Genomic DNA, 23,863 nt, shown 5'->3' with positions numbered 1-23,863 from the left:
CCTTCCCTTGATCATGTGAGGAGAGAGGAAACGAGGTAATGTGTTTTTAGAGGGATGAGACGTCCTTTCCTCTGAAGCATCACATTACTTCGTCAGCTATATGGGCGGAATTAGCAATGACTTTCAGCTGCACTGTAGCGGCAATAACTACAACAACATGGGCCACTACAACGCCCAGGCCTCCAACTTTGGCCCAATGAAGAACAACTTTGGTGGTTGTTGGGCTGGCATTGGGCGGCAGGAACTTTGGTGGCTATGGAGCTGGTTCAAACAATGGTGGATATGGCCATTCAGGAGGACGATTTTGAAATGTGAAGACTGAGTACTTAGGAGAGGCGAGCAAGGAGAGGAGAGCAAGCAAGGTGACAGGGCAGCTGCAGGTTTACCTCCTAATCTGCTCAGCCAAACTAGTGTGGTAGGTTACAGCTGCTGCAAGAAGAGATATACAGTATATAAATCATGGAGGGTCTTCATTTAAAAGTTTTTTTTCCATCAATGCAAGCAAGCATTACAATAAGGTTTTATGTAGATTTTTCTTATTGCAGTTTTTTTCTTTAAGCCTAGTATTTATTTGTAACTGCATCAAATGAAACTGAAATAAGTCATCATTGAGTTAAAAAAATAAATAAAAAGAGCTTTCAGCTGCACGGCTTCCGGGAAGGCTGCTCTAGTGTATCCTCGCTCATAGCTCCTCAGAGATCCATCCTCCATCCTAGCTCCCCTCCTCCATCCTAGCTCCCCTCCTCCATCCTCGGTCTTCGGGGCAGGAATAAGAGCTTTGAGATGGCCCTCACAAAGGAGGGCCAGAACAAATTCCGGTTCAGTCGAGGAGATGTCAAATAAAGGAAGTGAGATTCAGCCATGGAGTCGCGCCAAGCCAGCACCTGTGTCTGGAAAAGGTCTGTAGATGGCAGCACAAGCTCGATGTTCAGCCTGGGTGTAGCTACTCTTTCACAGGAAAACTCCACAGAGAAACAGTGAACAGTAGTTGAATTTTGAGTTGCTTATTAGCATAACAATATTTCCAACAAAATATAGAATTTTGTCTGACAGCTGCTTGTTTAAATTTTTGTCAATTTGAGTCTTTTGTGTTTTCGTCTCCCTCAGATCATCCAGTCAAATAATGCAATTTCAGCAATTCATATTGCCATGCACTTTCTCAGTTCATGCCAACTATTATTTGACAATTTAGCAAATAACGCACTCTAAAATGACAAAAAAAATTAAATAAAAAAAGAAGCAAAAGAAACTGTAGACTGATGCTTTTCCCTTGTAAGACATTTTAAAACTCGTCTAATCATTTTCGGGGGGAAATGTTGAGATTTCACTTTTTGTGTTTTGGTCTTCTTCAGATCATCCAATCTCTGGACGAGGACCCAGCGGCCCAGAATAAACAGCTGACCCTCCGCCTGCAACAGATCGCCGCCGCCCTGGAGAACAAAGTCACTGACCTTTGACCTCTGACCTCACGGAGGGGTCAGGGGGCGGAGCTAACAGATACTAAAACACAGGATGTTTTCCATTTAAGGACTCAAAGGAGGACGAGCTCGCGGACTCTACCGAATGTTTGACCGTGTAAGGACCAAAGTGGGAGGGGCTAGTGGAGCGACAGGAAGCTGTTGACCATATAAGGACTGAAGGTGTGTGTGTGTGGGGGGGGGGGGGAATCATGGGACTCCAGGAGGGGTAAGGAATGCCACTTTTGGACAAATTAAGTGTAAAAATATACCCAGAGTTGTGGAAACTGAAGTGCTGGTATCTACTATATGGCGTACTTCCACTTGGCATCCCAAAACAAATACCAAGGAGGGATGCAAAATGGCGACCGTAGATAGGAGCTCGGTGAAATCAAAGGGTTATTTTTGCAATGGTAACTATGGCATTCGGTATGTGTGATCCTCGGACCTTGCTGTTTCTGTGTTTGGCTTCTGTACACCATTCATTTTAAGTTGATCTGACTGGAGGAAACAAAAATGCCACACAAGGAATGAAGATTTTGGATAATTAAAGAAGATAAGTTAGGTAATGAGACATTACCAAGTATTTTCTTTTTTGGAAGTTCGGATTGGAATTACAGCTGCTCCAGAATGCTTTGTGACCACTTTTTCCTTATCGTATTCTAGCAAAGTCTATGACCTGTGGATGTGAGGTTAATTTGCCTGATCTGAGGTCAGTTTTTCTGTCTCCACACTAAATGGTAACCAGAATAGTCTCATCTCTTGTCAGCAGCAGAGAACGTTTAAAAAAAAAAGAAAAAAAAACTTTTACCTTCAAGCGAGCTCAAATATAAAATAATCGACCAATGAAAACCCACTACGGTACACACCTCTGGCCAATCAGGCGTCTTGGTTTGTCTTGATGGCATATTCGAGGAGAGTGAATTCAGGGTACGAAGTCCAAAAATCTAATCGCCTTTTTTGTTATATCACGGCCAAATGTTGCTTTTCATATCAGATTGTGTTTCTACGCTGATGACACTGTGCTGGCGACTCAAATCCCAGCTGAGTAATTTCATTTTTCATTCTGTTTAGTTTTAGCATTATTATTATCTCTGTATGCTGGCTTTAAGCAGAGGCTTTGCATTTCCATATACACCATGAAAACGATCTTTTTAATGGACTGATACAGTGCCACTTGTAAAGTGTTAATCAGGGTGGTCCATGATGTCGCATCCTGTGTCCAAGTGTGTGTGTGTGTGTGTGAGAGTGTGTGTTCAGTAGTGATATCGACACCTTTGCCACTTTGTTGCTGAGAACCAGCTTGTTTTTACTTTCTGTGAAAAATAATGACTGCCTAATCATGTAGTCTATACCGCTAAACACTTTTATTGTTAAGTGTGATTTGTTTTTTATAATCTGTATAATTTTAACTTCTTTTGCAAGACTCCATATATAATGCTGCATTTCGTTTCTGCACACATAAGAGGAAATGACTCGTGTCTTCTGAAGACGGAGTATCCACGGATCCTTCAAAAGGCTTAAAAATAAATCTGAAATTAAGTTGGTAAAGCGTTAAAATGTATTAGATCCAGTTATTATAGGGCTCCATCGTGCTTTGCCAGTGTTCTTAGAGCTGCGAGATGAGTAGAAAGTATGTATCCAAGACAGTTTTACTTTAGTTTACTTTATTTGATCTGGGTAATGCAGTCCATATTAGTACTGCTTTTCTTAGGGTCTAAGGTACAAACATTTAAAACACAGTCAAAAACAATTAATTGTCCTCCACCTTATTCTGTGGAAGATTTAAAATGCATAAAACAAATCAAACAAAATACACATCAAATGAAATACATACGTTAAAAGACCAATCATTAAGCTTTTTTCTTTAATAACTGAATTGTTTTTCATTGTGACATCACACTATATTAAAAAGCAAGTCACGTTTGTTGTGATTTGATTTTAATGTTGTGTGAAAAAAATCTACATCAAATGAAAAACAATTCCATTATTGAATACCAAAAAAACTGAATGCTTGTCCTTTTAACTGTTTTTTTAATTTAATTATGACAGTAATTGCATACATAAAAAAAGGAAATGCGTCTTACTATGCGTATTGTATTTCATTTCTCTGATTTGTTTTTATTCAGCCATTTGACATCTTCCATATTATTCTACACCAAAATACCAAGAAAATACACTCGGCTGTCTCGTTCCCAAGGATCCTTTTATTCTGCGTAGACATGACAAAAGAACATTTGTGCAAATAATTGTTATGCAGCAGCTGTCATGTGCCTCCTGATGATTGCCGCCTCCTTATTCTGCCCATTAAATGTTTCATTATGTTCATAATGAGGTTTGTTTAATCACAAAATAGGCCGGTTTAGTTTTGGCTTGATGAAACCTGAACATTTTGTCAATCTGCATCTGTGTCAAGAAGTCCATTTTATTTTTTTAATTTATAAAGCAGTATTGTAAAATATGTTTAATGTCAACCGTTAATTAGAGGAAATGTGGGAGAAGATTTAACCATATGATCATTTATATTTCCAACCACTCTGTAAATGAGTGAACTGTGGACCAAGTTATTAGATCTGCAACATTAGGGTTAGGGTTTCTGGGTTTAAGTGCCGTTTAAGTCACTGAAGTGTAAATGAATCCTTCATCTTCTCCTATGCTACAAAATAATCATGGTCACCATATAATTAATATATATCTGCTTTATTCTTTGCCTTCTGAGCCCAGACGATGTTATATAGCGCTTGAGTTAATTGAAGGATTAAATAAGCAGTTTGTAAGTTGCATGATGAACCCCCTCGCCTTCTGGGAAACCCTGACTTCTGCTAACAAAGTTCCTTTGGTTTTTTTGGTTTTTTACTGAAGTTGGATTTTTTGATTATTAACAAACTGCATCTTTAAATTCTGAAGCAATACGACCTTTAGGCTGGTGCTGTAATCTTTGTACTCATGTCTCAAACACCGTAAAAATTTTCGCAACTTTGGCACTACATAACCTCCAGATAAGACTGAAAAAAACACATCTTAGCTTTTTTTTTTTTAACTTCTCATAAACTTTCTTAGGGGCATTTCACACTCAGAAATTGGTTTCTGAAAACCACTTTGGTGCCAAATAACTTCAAGAAAATATCTTGTGTTGTTGTGTGTGTGTGTGTGTAACTGCCAAGGCTTGGACTGTTGTCTGAGTCGTATGTTTGATGAGTGTAGCCAGAAATAAGGGGAACAAACTATTTTTGGTACGTGAAATGTGAAACATATTTGGAGGTTGTTTTCGGTGCCGGAAGAAGATTTTACCAGCTCCTCAGAGCCCCATTTGCTGTTTAGATCTTTAATTCCGTCTGACATATAATAGCTCAATGTCTTCTTTTTTTTTTTGATTATTTTTGGGCTTTTTCCACCTTTTAATTGACAGGGCAGCTGGGTGAGAAAGGGGAGCGAGAGGGGGATGACATGCAGGAAATTGTCACAGGTCGGACTCGAACCCTGGACCTCTGCGTCGAGGCATAAACCTCTAAGTATATGTGTGCCTGCTCTACCCACTGAACCAACCAGGCCACATAGCTCAATCCCTTCTCAATCTGCAGATATAGTATATTAATTGTAAAATCTGAGCTATCTCTTTAAAAAACTCCTATTCGTCCACCAACACTAGCTTCTTTTTGCCACCGGCGAGTGCCTTAAAGAGCAGAACTGAAAGTAAGTTTTGGAAGTAAAAGCCAAAAAAGGTGTCTATAGGCATTTAAGATATTTATAGTAGATTTACTGCATGTTTATGGTTCTTAACTAGAAGATCACAATGAAAAACAGGGGCTATTACAAAGTATTTTAAAGAGGGCAAAGTTGGTACTGTCAAAAGTTTTTAAAGCTTGTACAAAAACAAAATTAGACATTTTATCGTTATCAACCAAAAAACATTCAATAAGTTTCAACTTCAGTGTCAGGCATATATATATATATAGATATATATAGATATACATTTTTTTTTAATCAGTAACAGATAAATAAACCATTAACAATTTGTGTTACACATGCTAACAGAACAGAGGCTAGCTAGGAAGCAGGCTAGCTAGCAAGACAAACATGGTGGATGATGTCTACCTTGCTTACCAATGGCTCTGCAGCAATTCATGTTGCCATGCATTTTGTCATTTCATGCAGACGATTATATAACTATTTAGCAAATAACGCACTCACAAATAACAAAAAATAGAAGCAAAAGAAAATATAGACTGATGCTTTTCCCTGGCAAGACATTTTGAAACCCGTCTAATCATCTTTAATATAAAATGTTTAGATTTCACAGAGTATTTGTAAACACTGTGAAACATTTAATGTATGAACTATTGACTAGCAGCATACTGGATTGTGAATCATTGCAGGGTTTCCCCCCCCCCAAAAAAGTTGAAAGGCCCGGTGGCGTCGAGGGCCCGGCTGGGGCCGCTCACAGACTGATGGCAGCGTTAATGTGGAGCCCCGTGTGAGAACACAATCATGGACGCAATCACGAAATTGAGAATTCAAATAGAAAATAGAAACTTCTTTTTCAAGGTTTTGGTCGTCTTTTTTGACACTTTTGTCGCTTTCCCGACGTTTTTGAAGCTTTTTTCAACGCTATTTTATCAACGATTTTCTTCAAATACTATAACATTTAAATAAAACACCCACAATCAATAAAAGTAGTGAACTGATCATTTATTTCACTTGTAAAGAGTGTAGTATGAAACCATCCACGTCACATTTCTGATATAGAAACCTTTTGAAAATGGGTCAGATTTGACCCGAGCACAACGAGGAGGGTTAAAAAAGCTACAAGACAGATTCCATAGAGCTAAAAGATAACTGAAGCTTTGAAGATATGACCGGGTCTACGTTTCTAACCGAGCCGCCCTACTTTAACTAGTTTAAAAAAATGTTAGGCTTGGTGGGGGGACAACTTCGGCCCAGTGGGCCACCAGGCTTCCAATACACTGGGGGAAACCCTGCAATGGTGCTGGAGAAGCACAAATCCTTTAAGAAGTTTTGGTTTAAAGGCGCCCTGCCACACAAAACCGTTTTTACTTGCATTTTTTGAAATGTTAGGTCATGTGTTTGTGTTATGTGGTGAATGTGAAAATGAACTGCTACCTCCTCTGTCAGCTCTAGCTACTGAAAAGAAATAAGCGGAGAAATCAGGCCAATTACAAAAGCTAGTCAGTCTGACGTGGTGTTGCCTGAGCTCATTACTATTCATGATCTCGCCCAGTTGTGCTGGGTAAAGGATGCTGATAGCCAGGCTCTCATTGGCTAGCTGTTAGCCAATCAGAGTCAAGCAGCTTAGCTCATTGAATATTAATGAGAACTGGCACAAATCGAGCTGAGTCTTCCTGCAGGCTTTCTATACCACGCTAGAATGGCTTGAAACAAGGTAACCAAGGCATTTTTTCCACAAAGAATGTTACAGAGTTCATGGTAGAACTTCAGACATTACCACAAAGTAATGAAATAAGTGTGGCAGGGCACCTTTAACTAACACCCAGCTATGTTGTATATCCCCAAAGCTCCGGAACTGTTTGGTAAATATGAGAAGGATGTGGCTTGCATATGTGATGTTTAGTTCAGTGTATTTTCCGAGGCACAGAGGTAAAGGCAAATGTCGATGTGTAATGACTGGATGAGGGATCAGCACAGGGAACTGACCCTTCACTGTAAGTAGATTTATTCGTCCGCTACTTGAGGATCTGTGTGTTTTAACGATGTAAAAGTGAAGCGTGTTGTTTCATGAGGCACAATGTAAACAAAAAGTGTTTGAGAGGTTTTTAATGTTAAACAGAAAATGGGCCCACTGGTACTGATGTTTTGACCGACATCGTAAGGGTTACATGTGTTTATACCATTGTATAACAGTTTGTACGTCGAATACAACTTTCCCATTGTTTATTCTTGTAACATCATTGTAGGAAACAAAATGGTTTTGGATGGACTGGACCAAGTGTAGACTTTTGAAAACAGAAACCGTAACAGCACTACCAGGAACCAGGAACCTAACTGGTCTTGGAGCCCAAATCGGTGACTGAGGAAGTGGAGAAGTGGGCAGAAAAATCGACATCTAGAAAGTCCAAATATCCAATAAAAGATGTTTATACAAATGGAAAGTCGTCTTCTCTTAATGTTTTGATGTCTGTCGTTTTTCTTTAGATCATTTTAGCAAAAAAAATTTTTTATTTTATTTCAGCCAGTGTTCATTATGTTTATCCTGTAAAACTTCCAGAGAATGATTCAAATAGAAATATTGTCAGAGCTGCATCATGTTTTCTCAATTGTAAAATAACAGCAGTCTCACTAAACTTTCTAATATGTATAGACCAGTGTTTCTCAAATGGGGGTACGTGTCCCCCTAGGGGTACTTTGGAGGACTGCAGGAAGTACGTGACATTATTTGCAAAATGTTTTTCAGTTACAAGGCTGTAGTTAGTTCTACTGTCTTTTTTTTTTCTCCAAGTTTGTCACTTTTTTCAAAGTTTTTGTCACGTTTTTCAAAGTTTGTCGCTTATTTGAATTTTTTGTCACTTTTGTCGTCCTAGTGTTGCCTGCCTTCTTTCTACTGGGGTTTTTATTACTATTTTCGACTTCCTTCTTTCTACCGTCTGCATCACTGCCTGGAAGGAGACGTTGGGGGCTTAAAACACAGATAGGGGGTACATGGCTTAAAAAAACTGTTCTAATGGGGAACATTATTGAAAACAGCTTGAGAACCACTGGTATATAAGTAAGGAAACATTTAAAATCGATGACAATTCTGAACTTAAATTGGTTGGTTCAGTCTTCTGAAAGAATAAAAACAGAATTTCTGTCTTCAAAATCTACACCTAGTCAGCAGAGTAGAAATGAGTGTTTGTGAATGACAGCTGTGTTGATGCTCAGTCCCACTGAGAGACCAAAGAGCTCCAGTGGATTCATCAGGTTTCACTTGTTATTATCTGTGCATTAGAAGAAGTGGCGTCTGGATGTTTCACAGCAGAAAACTGTGTTTAACCGACAAACCGCAGTGATATGTCAGGCAGCCTGAGGCGAGGACACAGCACAGAGTTTGATTCCCAGAGGAGCCTCCTGTTTATCATTCAGAGGAGATGTGATCACACAGCAAACTGCTGACAGCTTCAGCAAAACACTGGAGTCCAACTCCCAGCTGGGAACTGACTAATGGGAATGATTTCAACTAATAAAACACAAACTAACACTGATTTAATTTTCTACAGAAACTTCCTCCTGACGTGGACAAACATGAAGATATTTCACCAAAACCTCTTTGTGCAGTTTGGTAAGTATTACATATATTTCAGTTTTTTTATTTTTACTGCATGCTTTGCCTTTAAGTTATGTGTATTAAACGCACAGCACAAACTGCTATTTACAATTAACTGTTTTTAAATTTGATAAATTAACATACGTTATGTTACATACATACCTGATATGAGTATCAGCCAGTTAATATCACATTATGTAGAGATAAATATATGACAACACTGCCTCTCTGTGTTCTTCATGAAGAACTGCATCAGATTCAACATAACATAAAGTGTTCTGGATCGATAAAGTGGCAGTTAAGACAAATATCAGAGGAGCCGATCAAATGATTAATTAACAAGACGGAGGAATGTCTATTTTGAAACGGACAGGTGCTCTAAAAACAACCGGAAGTCAGTTGTTGTAGTTTAACCGCTGATTTGGCCGCTCAATCAACACGGCCCGGCAGCTGCACTGGATGTGACACACAGCTCATGGAGACAATTACGTTATTTATCGGACTCATAATTCAGTCTACATACATGGTACACACATTTTTAGATTCAGTGTGACTTACACTTCCCCAGGATATCACTATCTCGGATGTCCATCGCGAATAAACTTCCGTAAATCCGCTAAGAAAGCCAAAGAAAAAAGGCGCTTCAGAACTTGCCTGAGAATCATCGCATTTTTAAGTTTTCTTCAGTATCAAAGTCACCCAGTGGTAGTTGTCTGTGCATCCATGGGTACACTGTAAACAGGAACTCCTATTAGCTAATTCGGTATACTTTTAATGGTGCTAATTAGCCCAAATGTAAACAAATACAGGCTAAAACATGATGGGGGAACAATCAACCAATCACAGACCAGAATCTGGTAATTTCCAAAATGTGAATTGCACAAGCTGTTTTACTGTTTTAATATAAATTCAAATAGACATATATAAAAGCCCCACATGATGTTTTTAAAGTTTTTTTATACATTTTTTACATTTTATACATCAACAGTGTGTAGAGATCTCTCTCCAGAAAAGGGCAGTATAGGGACATCATTAATGTTCCTCACTGTTACAAAATGTGCACGTTGAAGACATTTTGAAAGTGTTTAATAAATGTTGCAACTATAATATCAGTGTATAATCTTATGATGTACTTTATTTTTAACAGCAAATGGGGAAAATGTCTCCAGGAAGAAATTGCTTTTGAAGGACAGCTCCTGTTCTGAGTAAGTAGGCTACTTTACATCAGTACTTTAACTCAAGTACTTTACTCAAGTATAGTTGTTTTTTTACTGGAGTATTTTCACCTTATGCCACTTCATACTTCGGTAGTGGTTTGGATTAGGGCTACGACTAACAATTATTTTCTCTGTTATTTTCCAGATGACTCGATTGTTTGGTCAGAAAAATGTCGATCAGTGTTTCCCGAAGCCCAAGATGACTTAGAACAGGATGGACTGCTGATACTTTCTACTCTGTACATACTGGTAAGACTTCATTTATCGGTTTTTATATCCAAAACTACGGCTGAACGATTCGAGGGGGGGGGCTCTAATTGCGATATTTCTGCCAGATATTGAGATTACGATTCGTGATTATTTATGTTTAGCTACATATTACACCTTCCACGATCATGGTAACCCTCGTGTTGTTCTGTTTTCAAAGATTCTACATCAGAAATATGGCTTTCTTTTCAATTAAATTCCCCAAAAAGAACATGGATGGTTCCATCCGCTAATTGATGATCACTACTTTTATGGTGAGAACCTGTGGTCGTCCATAAACATACATTTCTCCGACCTCAACTATTAGTCAAGATCATTCCTAATTTCTGCTCATTTTGCTCGAAAATTGCCGATAATTTCATGTAAATGATGTTTATTCACCATCAATTCCATAAAGAAGTGTAAAATTAGTGGTAACAACTTATGAAGTTGGCTAAAAAGATATAACATACAATTGGGTAATCATTGAGAGGCTTCTTTATAAACAGGCAAACCGAAACCAAAAGTGCACAGTAGACGGGAAGACAACACCAATAAAGTAATACAAAATAAATGAAAAGTCCACTGAAAGTAGGACATTTTCTTTAAACATTCTGTGATATGTAACGTCATTCCAGCATTTATCTTATGAAAAAAAACAGTAAATACTATATTGAACAGCTGAATAAAAAATGTTAGACCAAACGTTATATTTCACGGTCTTCGTGATTAACTAATCACATTCTTTCAAATCACGATTTCAATTTGAAAACGATTAATCGTTCAGCCCTAACTGCAACTAATGATTATTTTCAAATTTGATTATTTTTCTCTATTAATTGATTAGTTGTTGGGTCTCTAAAATGTCAGAAAATGGTGATAAATGTAGATCAGTGTTTCCCAAAAAGCCCAAGATGACGTCCTCAAATGTCTTGTTTTGTCCACGACTCAAAGATATTCAGCTTACTGTCGCAGGAGAGAAGAGACTAGAACAATATTCATATTTAAGAAGCTGGAATCAGAAGTTGTGCGATTAATTCAATAGTTGAAAACTAGTCGATTAATCCACAAAAAAAAAATTCCAAGATTAGGAATAAAAGTCTGAAGAATGAATCCAAATGTAGAAGAACTTAGAGCTAATTTATATACAAACTCTCGAGCAGCTACAACAGTAACATGCTGCTCTAACATTGAGTATGTTTGCATGCACACCAATATTCCACTATTATTCCTAATATGATAATTCTGAATTTGATACGGGTCATGTAAACAACATATTCCGGTTAGTTATTCAGAATAAGGCCTTTTTCTGAAGATAGCATTCTCTGATTAAGACGTGGGATATTCAGGTTTTAGAGCCAGTCTTTGGACATGTTTACAGCGCATTCAGAATCTGCATCTCAATCGGGGTTTTTACTGCAGTTTGTGACAGTTTACGACCTCTGCACGTAAACAGGAATGTTAGTGGAATATTATATGATTAGATGATATCTCGGTCCAAATAAATAACAAACTCATGAAGAAGTTAAACTTTTATTCAGTTCACAGAAAAACCTAAACAGAAAATATTAATCTCACATTCATCTTATTATTGAAAGAGCTCATAGAAAAAGTCTGTTTGTTTATTTATATATATATATATATATATATACACTGTATTTATATTCATATATATATGTATACATGCATCTTAAACCAACACTAGAAAACTTTTCCTGCTTCGGTCCCCCTACAGGTCGTCTCATTGGAACTTTAAATAAACAAATAATTTAGATGTTGGGTAACACTTCAGAATGAAAAATAATTTAAAGAAAAAAGAGACTAAGAGAGTGTGAACATGTGACAGAAGTGAAACTAAAACTTTAAACTGAACTCTTAATACGGTCATTATCCAAAGACACTCTTCTAGTGTACAGAATTATTATTATTGAACTGTGAACTGAAGTCTCACCAGAGATAAAGAGTCCTACATGTATCGGCTGTATGGTGAGGAGAGACGGGGTGTCTCAGCTGAGGTAGGTGAGGACAGACGGAGGGTGAGGATTGACTGGGTGTCTCAGCTGAGCTAGGTGAGGACAGATGGAGGGTGAGGACAGACTGGGTGACTCAGCTGAGGTAGGTGAGGACGACGGACTGGATGGGCAGCCTGCAGACCGGACACAGCTTGTTCCTCTTCTTCAGCTTCCTGGCGCAGACGTAGCAGCACATCAGGTGTCCCGTTCGTCCGTGGACAATGCAGCCGTTCTTTGGCCGGGACTGACAGATGAGACAGGGGTCCAGGCACGAGTCCGGCAGCCGCCACTCGGCCGACACGCTGCGCTCCAGCTCGGGGGCCGCGGGGGGAGGAGGTGGAGGACTGGTGGGGGAAGACGGTAGAAGCTCCTGGGAGTCGATGGAGGAGGAGAAGGAGGAGGGCTGGGAGTCAGGAGCCCAGAGCTTCTGCTGCGAGGAGGACGAAGGCTGCGAGGACGCAAGGGGGTCCTGGGAGTTGGGTACAGAGGAGGCGGAGTCAGACAGGCACTGCGACAGGAGAGGAGTTTTCGCTCTTTTCCCATCTGGAACATCAACTCCTTCGTTGTCCTCGACATCAGAACCTTCAGGTGACACATCAATCAATCAATCAATCAATCAATCAATCGTTTGTGCAGAAGAGATTTGTTATTAGTAGCAAAGACAGTGAGGCAAAATAGACTTGCTAAATCTTCTGGGTCAATGTGATTTCTCTAAGCATCTCAAAATGTAGGATGTTTCATCATTTTAAAAATGACTTTTTAACTGTCATATCAATTCTTGTATCATTCTAATATTTTGTAGCACTAGAGCAGTGGCCCCTCCCCCTACCTGGAGCTTCTTTGGCTGCTGATAGGTCGGTTGACTTTGGGGGTAGGACTTTTGGACTGGAGGAGGCGGACACCTCCGACAGCCAATCCTGGCGCAGTGCCCAGCAGCGAAGACAGTTTCTGGGGAGAGGTGGGTTCAACTCGTCACACTTCGCACAGCGCCAGTAGTCCTGAGAGAGGAACACACACACACAGTTAGACCTGCAGTATACAACAAGTGTGTGTGTGTTTGTTTGTTTTATAATTTGTGTAAACTCACAGCTTCAGTGATCTCTGTGTCTTCATCAAAGGAGTCCTCCTCCTCTGCCTCAAATATGGTGACCTCGTATACCTAGACAGACAGGTAATACTTGTTAGTAAATACTTTTACTGTTGGATTTGTTGACAATGAAAAGATACAGTACGTCACCAGACTTATTCTTTAGGGATTCAGAGGCCAGTTTACCTGGTCATCTGCAGACAGAGAGGCATCATCTTCATTGTAGTCATCGGAGTCGACGGACTCAACCTCAAATTCGACGCTGAAGTTGTCGCTGTCCGAGTCTGCGACCGTGACCTCTGACCTCACAGACTAGACACACACACACAGTCGTGTTATAAACCAATACAACAATTCTACATCAACAAAATATGGCTGCAACTAACTATTGTTTTCAATGTCATTTCTCAATTTATCGATTAGTTGTTTGGGTTATAAAATGCTTTAAAAAAAAAAAGTGGATCAGTGTTCCCCAAAGCCGACGTCCTCAAATGTCTCGTTTTGTCCACAAGTTAAAGATATTTAGTTTACTGTCACAGAGGAGAGAAGAAACTAGAAGATATTCACATTTAACAAGCTGGAATTTATTTTGACAAATTACTCAAAGCGATCAAACTGTGTGTGTGTGTGTGTGTGTGTGTGTGTGTGTGTGTGAGTGTGTGTGTGTGTGTGTGTGTGTGTGTGTGTGTGAGAGATACTCACAGTGCTGTGTGAGTCGGATGATTGGCTGCTGTGTCTGTCCCGTACACTTTCCAGTCCACCAATCACGCACCACGACAGACTGTCATCAAAGGTCAGGGAGTAGCTGTCAGACCTTCTCCTCTTCCTGCCTCCCTCTTCCTCTTCGTCCTCCGACTCATCTTCATCCCCCTCTAGACTGTGGGAGGGCCCTGAGGAGGGATCGGGTGGGAGGAGTTTAGTATCACAGCTTTAGTTTGTGAGCTCTAACAAGTTGGCAGCACCTCAGAGGAGACACTCACCTGGGTCACTGCTCCTGCAGCTGCTGCTCCTCCTCCTCCTCCTCCGCCTTCCCCTCCTGTCTGGCGATGAAGAGCGACTTTCTGAATCCGCCTCCTCAAAGCACAGACAAAAATTCAGTCTCCCATTTTGTAGTCATCCTTTAAAATACTGTTTTTAACTCAATAAAAACAAACATTGAAATGTCTCTTGTACACCAGACTCCTTTAACACACTTGTGAGTTTTTGTTTTGCCTCTTTTCTTTATTATAAGCAGTGCAGGACAAAATTACTTACTGGGATTCCTGCAGTTTGCTGCTCTCAACTTCCCAGCATTATTTATCATTTTTTGTTAAATACTACAAGTATGTCTAAGCCCCCAGAATACTTTCATTAACTGCAGCACACCGTCAAACGTTCCCAGCTGTATTATGAGAGTGTTCTTACCTCTGTCCCTCCGTCTGTCTGACTGTCACTGTGTGCTTCACTCAAGCTTGGCGGTGAATCTAAGGAGGAGCAAGAGGACACGTTTAGTTTAGTCTGAGCAGCAGGCAACGGATGAGGAGATGAAAAAAGAAGAAAGGGGAAGCTAAGACGACAGTGAAAGAAGAGTAGAAATATGTGGGGGGTGCATCGAGGAGCACAATGCAAAGGAAATGAGGAAATTCTTCTCAACTGTTCACCATCACCAGGTTTAAAAAGAAAAAAGGCAGAGGGAAAGAAAAGGTCAAAGAGAGAAGAGCTGAATCCAAATGTCCACCCTTCAAACTTCAGATTCATGTTCACCAGGACGTCAAATTTGCGAGGGCGGCTAGGCCTCGTGGGGACGAAATAATGATGTGACAAAGGACTTAAGACCTCCCTTGTTGCCATGCATATTAACTTGCTATGTCTGTAGTTTTCATTATATTCAACTATTTAATTATTTACTATCAACATTTATTGTTTAATGTATTCAGACAAAGAGCTCCACAGTTGGCTCGCGATCTATTCTCTGGTCTATTTTCTCTGCGAAGCGCGAGTGAATCTGGCAAGAGACCCCACTGATAATCCATTCTAAACTATATATATATATATATATATATATATATATATATATATATATATATATATATATATATATATATATATATATATATATATATATATATATGAGATTGGACTTTTTACTTTAACACCAAATCCTCCGCCCTCGTCTCGTCAGGTGATGAGTGAAATCTGACTCCTGCTACTCTGTGACACTTTCACAGGGCTGCTCGTATGCAAAAATTAACTAAATTGGTGCTCTTTCTATAAAATAAAAAGCAAAATGGCGGTGGGGGTGGTAGGCAAGAAATGTAATCGGCACACGCCCGACTACCGCGGCCAGCCTAGCCCATGTGGACTTGATGAATGGTAGATTTGGATAGCACTTGGCCCTAAATAAAGTCGGAGAAGTGTGTTGAAGTCCGGACATTTGGATCCAGCCAACGAGAAAAAAGAGCAGTCCTACCTTGGTTCTTCACAGCCACCAGGTTCTTGGTGATCATAGCAAACAGAACTCTGAAACATAAAAATACTTTAGTTACCTCACTGGCAAAGCCTGCATCAGACCAAATATATTATACTACTATATTTTATACTATACTGCTGTTTTAATATGTAAGACTGTTTATTACATAATGTACGACACATTTCTATATAAATACAAGCAAACTAAGTATACTGTAATTATCTGTGTACTGCTTGCCTTGTTCTTTGAGGTCAACTGCTCTTGTACATTTTATATATTTCTATTTTCTCTATTTATCTGTACTTATTTCTGTCTTTGTGATGCAGTAACACCTGAATTTACCCTCTAGGGATCATTAAAAGGTCGTTTAAAACGTTTTTTTTTTATGTGTAAAGTATAAAATGTAATGCTTTACATTACTGACAGAAACTTCCCTTTAGGAAACTGTCAGTTGTTATTTTCAGAGCAGAACAAAACAAACAGTGACGATGAATCTAAATAACCTGATTAATAATCATATCTCTCTCTCTCTCTCACCGTGGCTCTTTAACAGAGAAGCTGTCGACTCCCAGCACCCGCCCCAGTGCATCCTGGGAGCAGTGGACGATGTGCTGCTGCTTTTGGTCATACAGCTGCTTCTGGATGATGTACTGGCCCAGGTAGAACATCACCTGCAAGAAAGACCATCACAGATGCATCATGGGAGACATGCAAACACCAGACTGCATGGAGAACAGCCAATCAGCTCCTGACACACCTCCATCATGCTAAACGAGCATTAAAAAAAATATATATATTTATTTTTATATATATATATATATTTTTTTTTTCCATTTCTGTGGGTCATCATGATTAGGTACCAGGAAGTACATCAAATAAGGGCGAAACAACAACAATGGAAGAAAAAAAAAAAAATTTCAGAATTTTATCAAAATCAGAGTTTCATCTCATGATTCTATTTATAAATGGTCCATTTTTACTAGACAGACAAACAGACATGTTTTGTCCGAAATCATGAGTCTACAGAGACATTTTCCCTGCAGACTCTGACCTGTAAAGTTGTATGTAGTCAAACATGAAGGAGCTGTGGACACTGTACCTCCTTCATGGTGAACACATCTTTAGCAGCTCCTGCGTGTTGCAGCAAAGAGTGGAACTCTGCCTTTGCTCTGACCTAAACACACAAACGGGCAAAAGTTAAGTCCCGCACTAAAGTCAATGAAGAGTTAAGTAAGAGTTAAGTTGGTAACTAGTTGCTCTCACCAGTTTGTTGTCGTCAGCAGCGTCCATGTTGAGCTCCCTGTCAGCGGACATTGTGAAGCTGATAGTTCCTGCACACAAACAGCTTATTAGTGACAAGCAGTAGAAAATGCATGAATGGATTAACCAATGAGCAGCGGTGGAATGGAAAAGTACATTTACTCAATTACTGTACTTAAGTACAAATGTGAGGTATTTATACTTTACTTGAGTCTTTTTTTTTTTTTCATGCCACTTCCTACTTCTACGTCTCAGAGAGGAATATTGTACTTTTTACTCCACTACAATAATCTGACAGCTTTAGTTACTTTACAAGTTAAGATTTTGAAATACACAATTTTTGCACACAAAACACTTATAGTTTATAAAATACGTTTTATTATAAATTAGACTAGCCAATAATATAACGGCCTACAAGTCCAAGTGAAATGATTAGATCATTAAACAAATTGTTTTTGATCGAGGATATTTTTGCATTGAGTACTTACTTTTAATACTTAAAGTAAGTATCATCAGGATTATGTACTTAAACTGAAGTAACATTTTCAATGCAGGACTTTTACTTGTACCAGAGTATATTAACAGTGTGGTATTATTACTTCTGTAATTAATTAGTAATCTGAATACTTCTTCCACCACTGCCAACTAGAGATGGTCCGATACCATTTTTTGCTTCCCGATACCGATTCCTGAATTTGCGTATCGGCCGATGCCGATACCGAGTACCGATCCGATACCAGTGTGTCATATATTTTATCATGTTTTAACAACTGTATACTACTATCCCTGTATGGATGTGATATGATTTCTATCTTTGTTGTTGGTCTGGCTCAGGTTAAACTCTTTGTGAAACATGAACGCCACAGAACTTTCTTTTATTATGCAGTTTGACAGTCAGTTATAACGGAAAAAGAACAAACTACTTTAACGTAGATTTTCTTTAGGGCTTTATTACGTGGTATCGGATCGGTGCATTAACTCCAGTACTTCCCGATACCAGCGTTTTAGGCAGTATCGGAGCCGATACCGATACTGGTATCGGAACATCTCTACTGCCAATGAGCTTCCCAGCTACTGTAGCGAGCAGTAGTGACAGTGTCTGATGGCGCTGACTGAAACTCTAACGCCTCCTGCAGCACAATCCACTGTCATAACAACCCCACTTCTAGTTTATTTTAGGTGTGCGACGTCTCCCGACAGCCCGCAATCAGATAGAAAAAGGAGAAAATATTTACGCTTTTTATAAAATGTAATGATTCTATCTGAGGCTTTTTTGGTTCTTGAGGAAACTGAATTTAATGCTGGTTGCTAATGTTAGCAAATGTCAGAGAGATGTGTAACCAGTGACTGTGTGTAACTGACATTATTGAGTTAGTTTGCGGTCTTTTAGCATGACAGATTAGCATTTTTCACAGAACAATTTTTACCCCCGATGTTTGAAAGTTGGTGGCATTTACATTAGGGGTGTAAATCACACATTTGATCACGATACAATATATATAAATTCTTTGGACAACGATACAATATTTACTGATATCACAGTAAGAGTCTGGCATGATTCAATTCAGGGCCCTGTGACCGATAGGATACATAAGACCATTTAACACAGTTACATTTATAAATATTTACAAAAATAAACTTAAATATGATTTGAGAATGTCATTACTGAGCTCTTCCAGACATTTCAATTAAAAAACAAACTATTTTTAATAAAAGAATATGAAGTGGGAATTTCAAAATAAAGGCGCATCTTTAAGATGACGATATGCATCGCTATTCTCACTTTGTATTAATAATATTGAATTGTTGATGATTGAACCGATACATCGATGTTACACCCCTAAATTACATACACAATTACACAATTTCTGTCCACCTTGACTGTGTTTTATGAATCAAATACCTTATCTGGGGGTATTTTGCCCTTTGCCCCCGATTATTTCCGACACAAATGATTGAAAAGTTAAGGGCAATGTGCTCCACTATCATGCATGACCCCTGAAAAAACTCTCCCACTTGTGTAAAACTTACGGTAATTAAAAATTTTTGGAATCACTAATTTACAACAGAAATGAGTAAAACAATAAGTTATCAGGGAAACAATTAAAGGAGTAATTTGTCAGTTATCAACCAGTCTTACTAGTATATAGCTATGCATCATGTACACAGTGGTTTTGGATAGAGTTGCAAAGATTAATCAATTTGTTGTCACTTTATTATTATATTCATTCTATTTTAATTATTTATTTTTTTATCAGTTCAAGTCATTTTCTAAGGGAAAAAAAAAAAATCAGATTCCAGCTTGTTAAATATGAATATGTTCTAGTTTCTTCTCTCCTCTGACAGTAAACAAGACATTTGAGGACGTCACCTTTGGCTTTAGGAAACACTGATCCACATTTTTCACCATTTTCTAGACCAAACAACTAATCGATTAATTGAGAACTATGAAAAGAAAATAATCGACAGATTAATCAACTATGAAAACACTCATTAGCTGCATCCCTAGTTTGGGATATAAATCAGATTAGTTAAAAGTCTTACCAGTATAGGCAGAGTGGAAAGTATCAGCAGTCCATCCTGTGCAAAGAAAAAAATAAAGTGCAGTCAGAGTGGATCAGAGATGCAGCTTCTTATAGACCTGCTCAGACATGTCAGGACTAGACCAGCCTAGATGGCCTGGCCTAGCCAAGCTGGGCCTATCAGGGCCAAACAGGGACAGTCAGAGCTGAGTCAGCTTCAGTGTGTTGTATGTTCATGTTTAAACTGACAGCAACAGCTGATTTTATCACACAGCTCTGTAGAGACATGCCGGGACTAGTCCAGGATGACTCACCACTGTCAAAATGTGGGTAACCACGCTAACCAACGGTAACCAGGGCCAACAGGGCTAAACCATGATTGTGACACTGGCCTGATCGGAGTACGCTTCCTTAGCAGGACTGTCCTCGGGCTTTAAGGAAAACAGGGAAGTGGATAAAAATCCAATCTGGCATAATATTCCCACATCATTTATTTGGGCCGCCTATCAAATTAAATTCATCCCACCCAAAGCATTTTAGGTATGTTTTGTGGGAAGCATTAAGAACCCCCCCCCCTTACAACAGACAGCGAAGTTTAGTGACGGAGCAGAATTTCCTGACCTGGAGGTTGTGACAGCAAAAGTATCACGGTTTCACTGTATTGCAATTACAGCTTTCAAATGTATTATTTTGAAATGTCAATGAAAAAAAAAAAAAAAAACTTTTTCTCCATTGAACACAATGTATTTTATTTTTAAACACACTGCACACTGGCAGGGAGACGGGTTTCTAAACGGCACTTCCTGTCCTTGACGACTCATAAATAACAGCTCATACCGTGGAAACGGTATGATGGAACATTTCAGTGGGTTTGAAACTGTGACTTTTTCAAACGGCGGTACATCTTGAAACTGGTAACTGGCTCATGCCTACAGATGTGATACATATCAGCAGGGCTGCACAATACATCGTTTTTATTTTTTATCTAATATCATGAAAGACACTCAGATTTTTTGTGTTGGTTGATAGAAAATATCAGAAAAGAAATTCACTTTAAAATGTAACTATTATTCTTTTTTTAGTGCTGACTTTTATATTCAATTTGTTCAATAAAATAAAGTTGGAAATGATTTCCTTTCAACTGTTTTAAAATCAACAAGCAGTTTGTTGTATTTTAGCAGAATACTGAAAGCAGCAGAACTGAGTACACATTAATATCTGTTTATGCATCGCAAGTAATATCGTTATTGCGATATTCGACAGCGCTATCGCATATTTTCCTCATAACGTGCAACACACACACACAAAATATATATGTGTATTATTTTTTAACAGCTGTATATACTACTAACCCTGTATGGTTGTGATATTATTATTGACGTATGGCCAGGCTCAGGTTAAACATGATGAAATCGATACAGAGAACAGATATCGATACCGACATTTTAGGCAGTTAACGGAGGCATTTACGATACTAGTATCGGTATCAGAACAACTCTACATGACAAACTCAAATCACATTTGTAAACAAGCTTTATTCTAAAAGAATAAAATAAGATTAAAATATATTCATGAGTAATAAAAAGAGATGAGTATATATATATATATATACACACGTTAAGGCTGTGAAACAATATTCACAGATTGACTTGATATATTTTTAAAATCCAAATTACCAACAAATATGGCAGAATGAAATCTCTGCATACATATAGAGAGCTGCAAAGATAATCGATTAATCTTTGCAGCTGTGTGTGTTGCACTATGAGGAAAATATGCGATAGTGCTGTTAAATATCGCGATAACATTACTTGCGATACATAAACGAATATTAATGTGTACTTAGTTCTGCTTAGTTCTTTCAGTATTCTTCTAAAATACAACAAACTACTTCTTGATTTTAAAACAATTAAAGTAATCGCCAACTATTTTGTTAATTGGTTTGAGTAATTTTTTATGAAAAACTGATTCAAGCTTGTTAAATATGAATATTTTCTAGTTTCTTCTCTCCTCTGTGACAGTAAACTGAATATCTCTGAGTTGTGGACAAAACAATCCATTTGAGGACGTCGTCTTGGGCTTTGGGAAACACTAAATTGACATTTTTCATATAAGCTGTGCAAAAAATAACATGGCGGCAAATAGGCACGTTTCCCAAAATGTAAAAACTTTTTTTTTAAATTTTTTTTTTTTATAATAACTAGGCACAACATGCCCAGGCTCAACCCATGCTGGCCAGCCTTGTTTAGCCCTGCTTGGCCTCCTAAGTGTGAATATGTCTGGGCAGCTTTCTACGTTTGTAAATGACTGTACAGAAACAAATGACTCGTTCACCTACAGCTGACGAACGGCATGAGTCAGCAGCTGAGCAGTTCCCATTACAACACAAACACATGCAGAGAAAATCTGTCCAGACATGTCCCGCTCCCGCCCTCCAGTCTCTCTCTGACTTTCTACTATCACTAACCTGTCACTAACAGATCTGATGACGACAGGCTTAACTCTTTTACCATGTCAGGATCAGGATACAATAAGTACAAGTTCACGTACATAAATGGAATATTAATCAGCAGAAACTTTAGTTCAAACGGGACTTAAAAAAAAACAGTTAAACTTCTTACTTCGCTTTCACAGTCAGTCTGTGGATGCTATAATGTGTGTTTGTCTGCTGCTTCAACGTGGCAGCTATCTATTGTAAAATGTTAAAGCTAACGTTAGTGATTAGCTAGCTAACTCTTAAAACAATACAACGGCCACGAGTAACCGTTACAATTCAAAACATTGCATCTCTGCCTGAAAAACATACCGAAACCGAGCAACGTTGACATTACCAACATAGCTACTCTTGTATATTAGCTTGGAGGCTAAAAACACAGTCCTCAGTTTTAATGTATTGTTAGTTACAACAAGGTATAATATTAAAATCACCTCAAATTAAATACCAAAGCAGTTGTGTCAGAACAGTTAATAGTTTAACTCACAGATATCACCATGAAACTTCCTCAGTTTATTAGCTACTTACATTAAGACGATATTTTATGTTTAAATCTGCAAATGAAACATAATCTAATGCTAACTTTTGGTAAATTTAGGAGTAATCCAAAGTTACAGACACTAGCGTTAGTCTGAAAGAAGACTTGTTATGGTAGCAAAATAGCCCAAAACTTCTAAATTGAAAAGGTATGTTTTAGCCAGTAGTGTCTGCCCTTAAAAAGCTCTAAATTGAAGTTTCTCAAGCGTCATGAAATGTGTTCAAACCTTTTCGTCTTACCGTAAACTCGTTAGAAGACCGCAGCCTCCTCGCGGCTCCTCCGTCCCGCTCTACTCAGCCAAGAAAACACGAGGCTCCGCGGCCTGCTAGGACACTGCTAACTTTCGCTACTGCTAATGTTAACCCTGGCGTAATTACATTTAAACCCTTTATTTATATATTAACCTACCTTGCCCGTTACTCTTGATTAAATAATATCCTTCAACGGCGTGTATCTACCAGTTTACCGGACAGTTGATAAACTGTTTAGTTGTTCCTTCAGACCATAGACTCCAGCCAATATAAACATTACTGGTGTTCCAGACACACACTTGTTCGTGTGGCGCTGCTGGCCGAACATTGACACTGCATCCTTGTTTATTGCCCTCATAGAAATACAATGGATTCATTCTATTTCTATGGTTGCACTATACTGCCATCTTCTGGAGTAAGCTAACTCCCAGTGTCCAGTATGTAAGATTTTCTCATCAGTCCCATCTGTTCAGTCCTCATTAGGAAGCTGACCGAGCATCTTCTGCCTTGTCCACTTTCACCCAATCTGTTAATACATCCTTGCTTTCACAACACTCCAGTACGTTCTTTACTCCTGCTCCTGTTATCCCAAATCGTTGAATTTCTTTCATCATGTCCTTTTCTCTCTGATACATATTACCTGCAACTAGTTTCTGGTACCTTAAAATGATCACAAAAACCCCTTGGATTATGTGATGTCACTGTGTCCAATTGCACTACTGGACTTCTTTCTCTTATATAGAAGTCCAGTATATATATATATATATCGCTCTTATTTGTCAGCATTTCTCGTTTCTTAATATTAAAATACTTCCTTATCTGTTATCTTACTTAGCCTTTCTAACAGCTGCCGTTACAGGAGAATTTCCCCCAGGTATCAATTAAGAAAAATAGTGAAATAAACAAATTTTTTTAAAATTCAATTAATGTAGTTTCAGGAACTCTCTCCCTTTATGACACCCAGTCATTTTTCCTTGCAAAATTTCTCTAAATATTACTTTTCACTGTAAAATTATAAATTGGCTAATTTAGTGGCCCTAATAGTCCGTCG

The 23,863-nt window shown here is 38.5% G+C and overlaps 2 protein-coding genes across 7 annotated transcripts in view; one reads left to right on the top strand and one right to left on the bottom strand.

Moving 5' to 3' along the window:
- LOC144512356 (plexin-B2-like) overlaps window positions 1-3,788 on the top strand; it is a 215,167-nt gene extending 211,379 nt beyond the window's left edge. For all 5 annotated transcript variants that reach the window (XM_078243056.1, XM_078243057.1, XM_078243052.1 and 2 more), the window contains one exon: window positions 1,353-3,788. In XM_078243056.1, the coding sequence (XP_078099182.1) occupies window positions 1,353-1,457 (105 nt within the window). In that variant the 3' untranslated portion in view covers window positions 1,458-3,788. The remainder of the gene's footprint in view (window positions 1-1,352) is intronic.
- A 7,930-nt stretch (window positions 3,789-11,718) lies between these two features.
- On the bottom strand, window positions 11,719-17,117 carry mdm2 (MDM2 proto-oncogene). 2 transcript variants are annotated; one of them, XM_078242676.1, is made up of 11 exons: window positions 17,011-17,117; window positions 16,847-16,921; window positions 16,285-16,418; window positions 15,748-15,797; window positions 14,703-14,761; window positions 14,279-14,372; window positions 14,001-14,188; window positions 13,485-13,610; window positions 13,299-13,370; window positions 13,041-13,209; window positions 11,719-12,793 (listed from the first exon to the last, which is right to left on the bottom strand). In XM_078242676.1, the coding sequence occupies exons 1-11, from the start codon at window positions 17,059-17,061 to the stop codon at window positions 12,306-12,308; spliced, it is 1,506 nt and encodes a 501-aa protein (XP_078098802.1). In that variant the 5' UTR covers window positions 17,062-17,117; the 3' UTR covers window positions 11,719-12,305. The 2 variants fall into 2 exon arrangements, with proteins under 2 accessions (XP_078098802.1, XP_078098803.1); XM_078242677.1 differs by having other exon boundaries at window positions 14,279-14,369.
- Between the last annotated feature and the right edge of the window lie 6,746 nt (window positions 17,118-23,863).

Source organism: Sander vitreus, chromosome 23, assembly GCF_031162955.1.
Source record: "Sander vitreus isolate 19-12246 chromosome 23, sanVit1, whole genome shotgun sequence".
In the NCBI taxonomy this organism is placed as follows: domain Eukaryota; kingdom Metazoa; phylum Chordata; class Actinopteri; order Perciformes; family Percidae; genus Sander; species Sander vitreus.
This window is presented reverse-complemented; position numbering and strand designations above follow the sequence as displayed.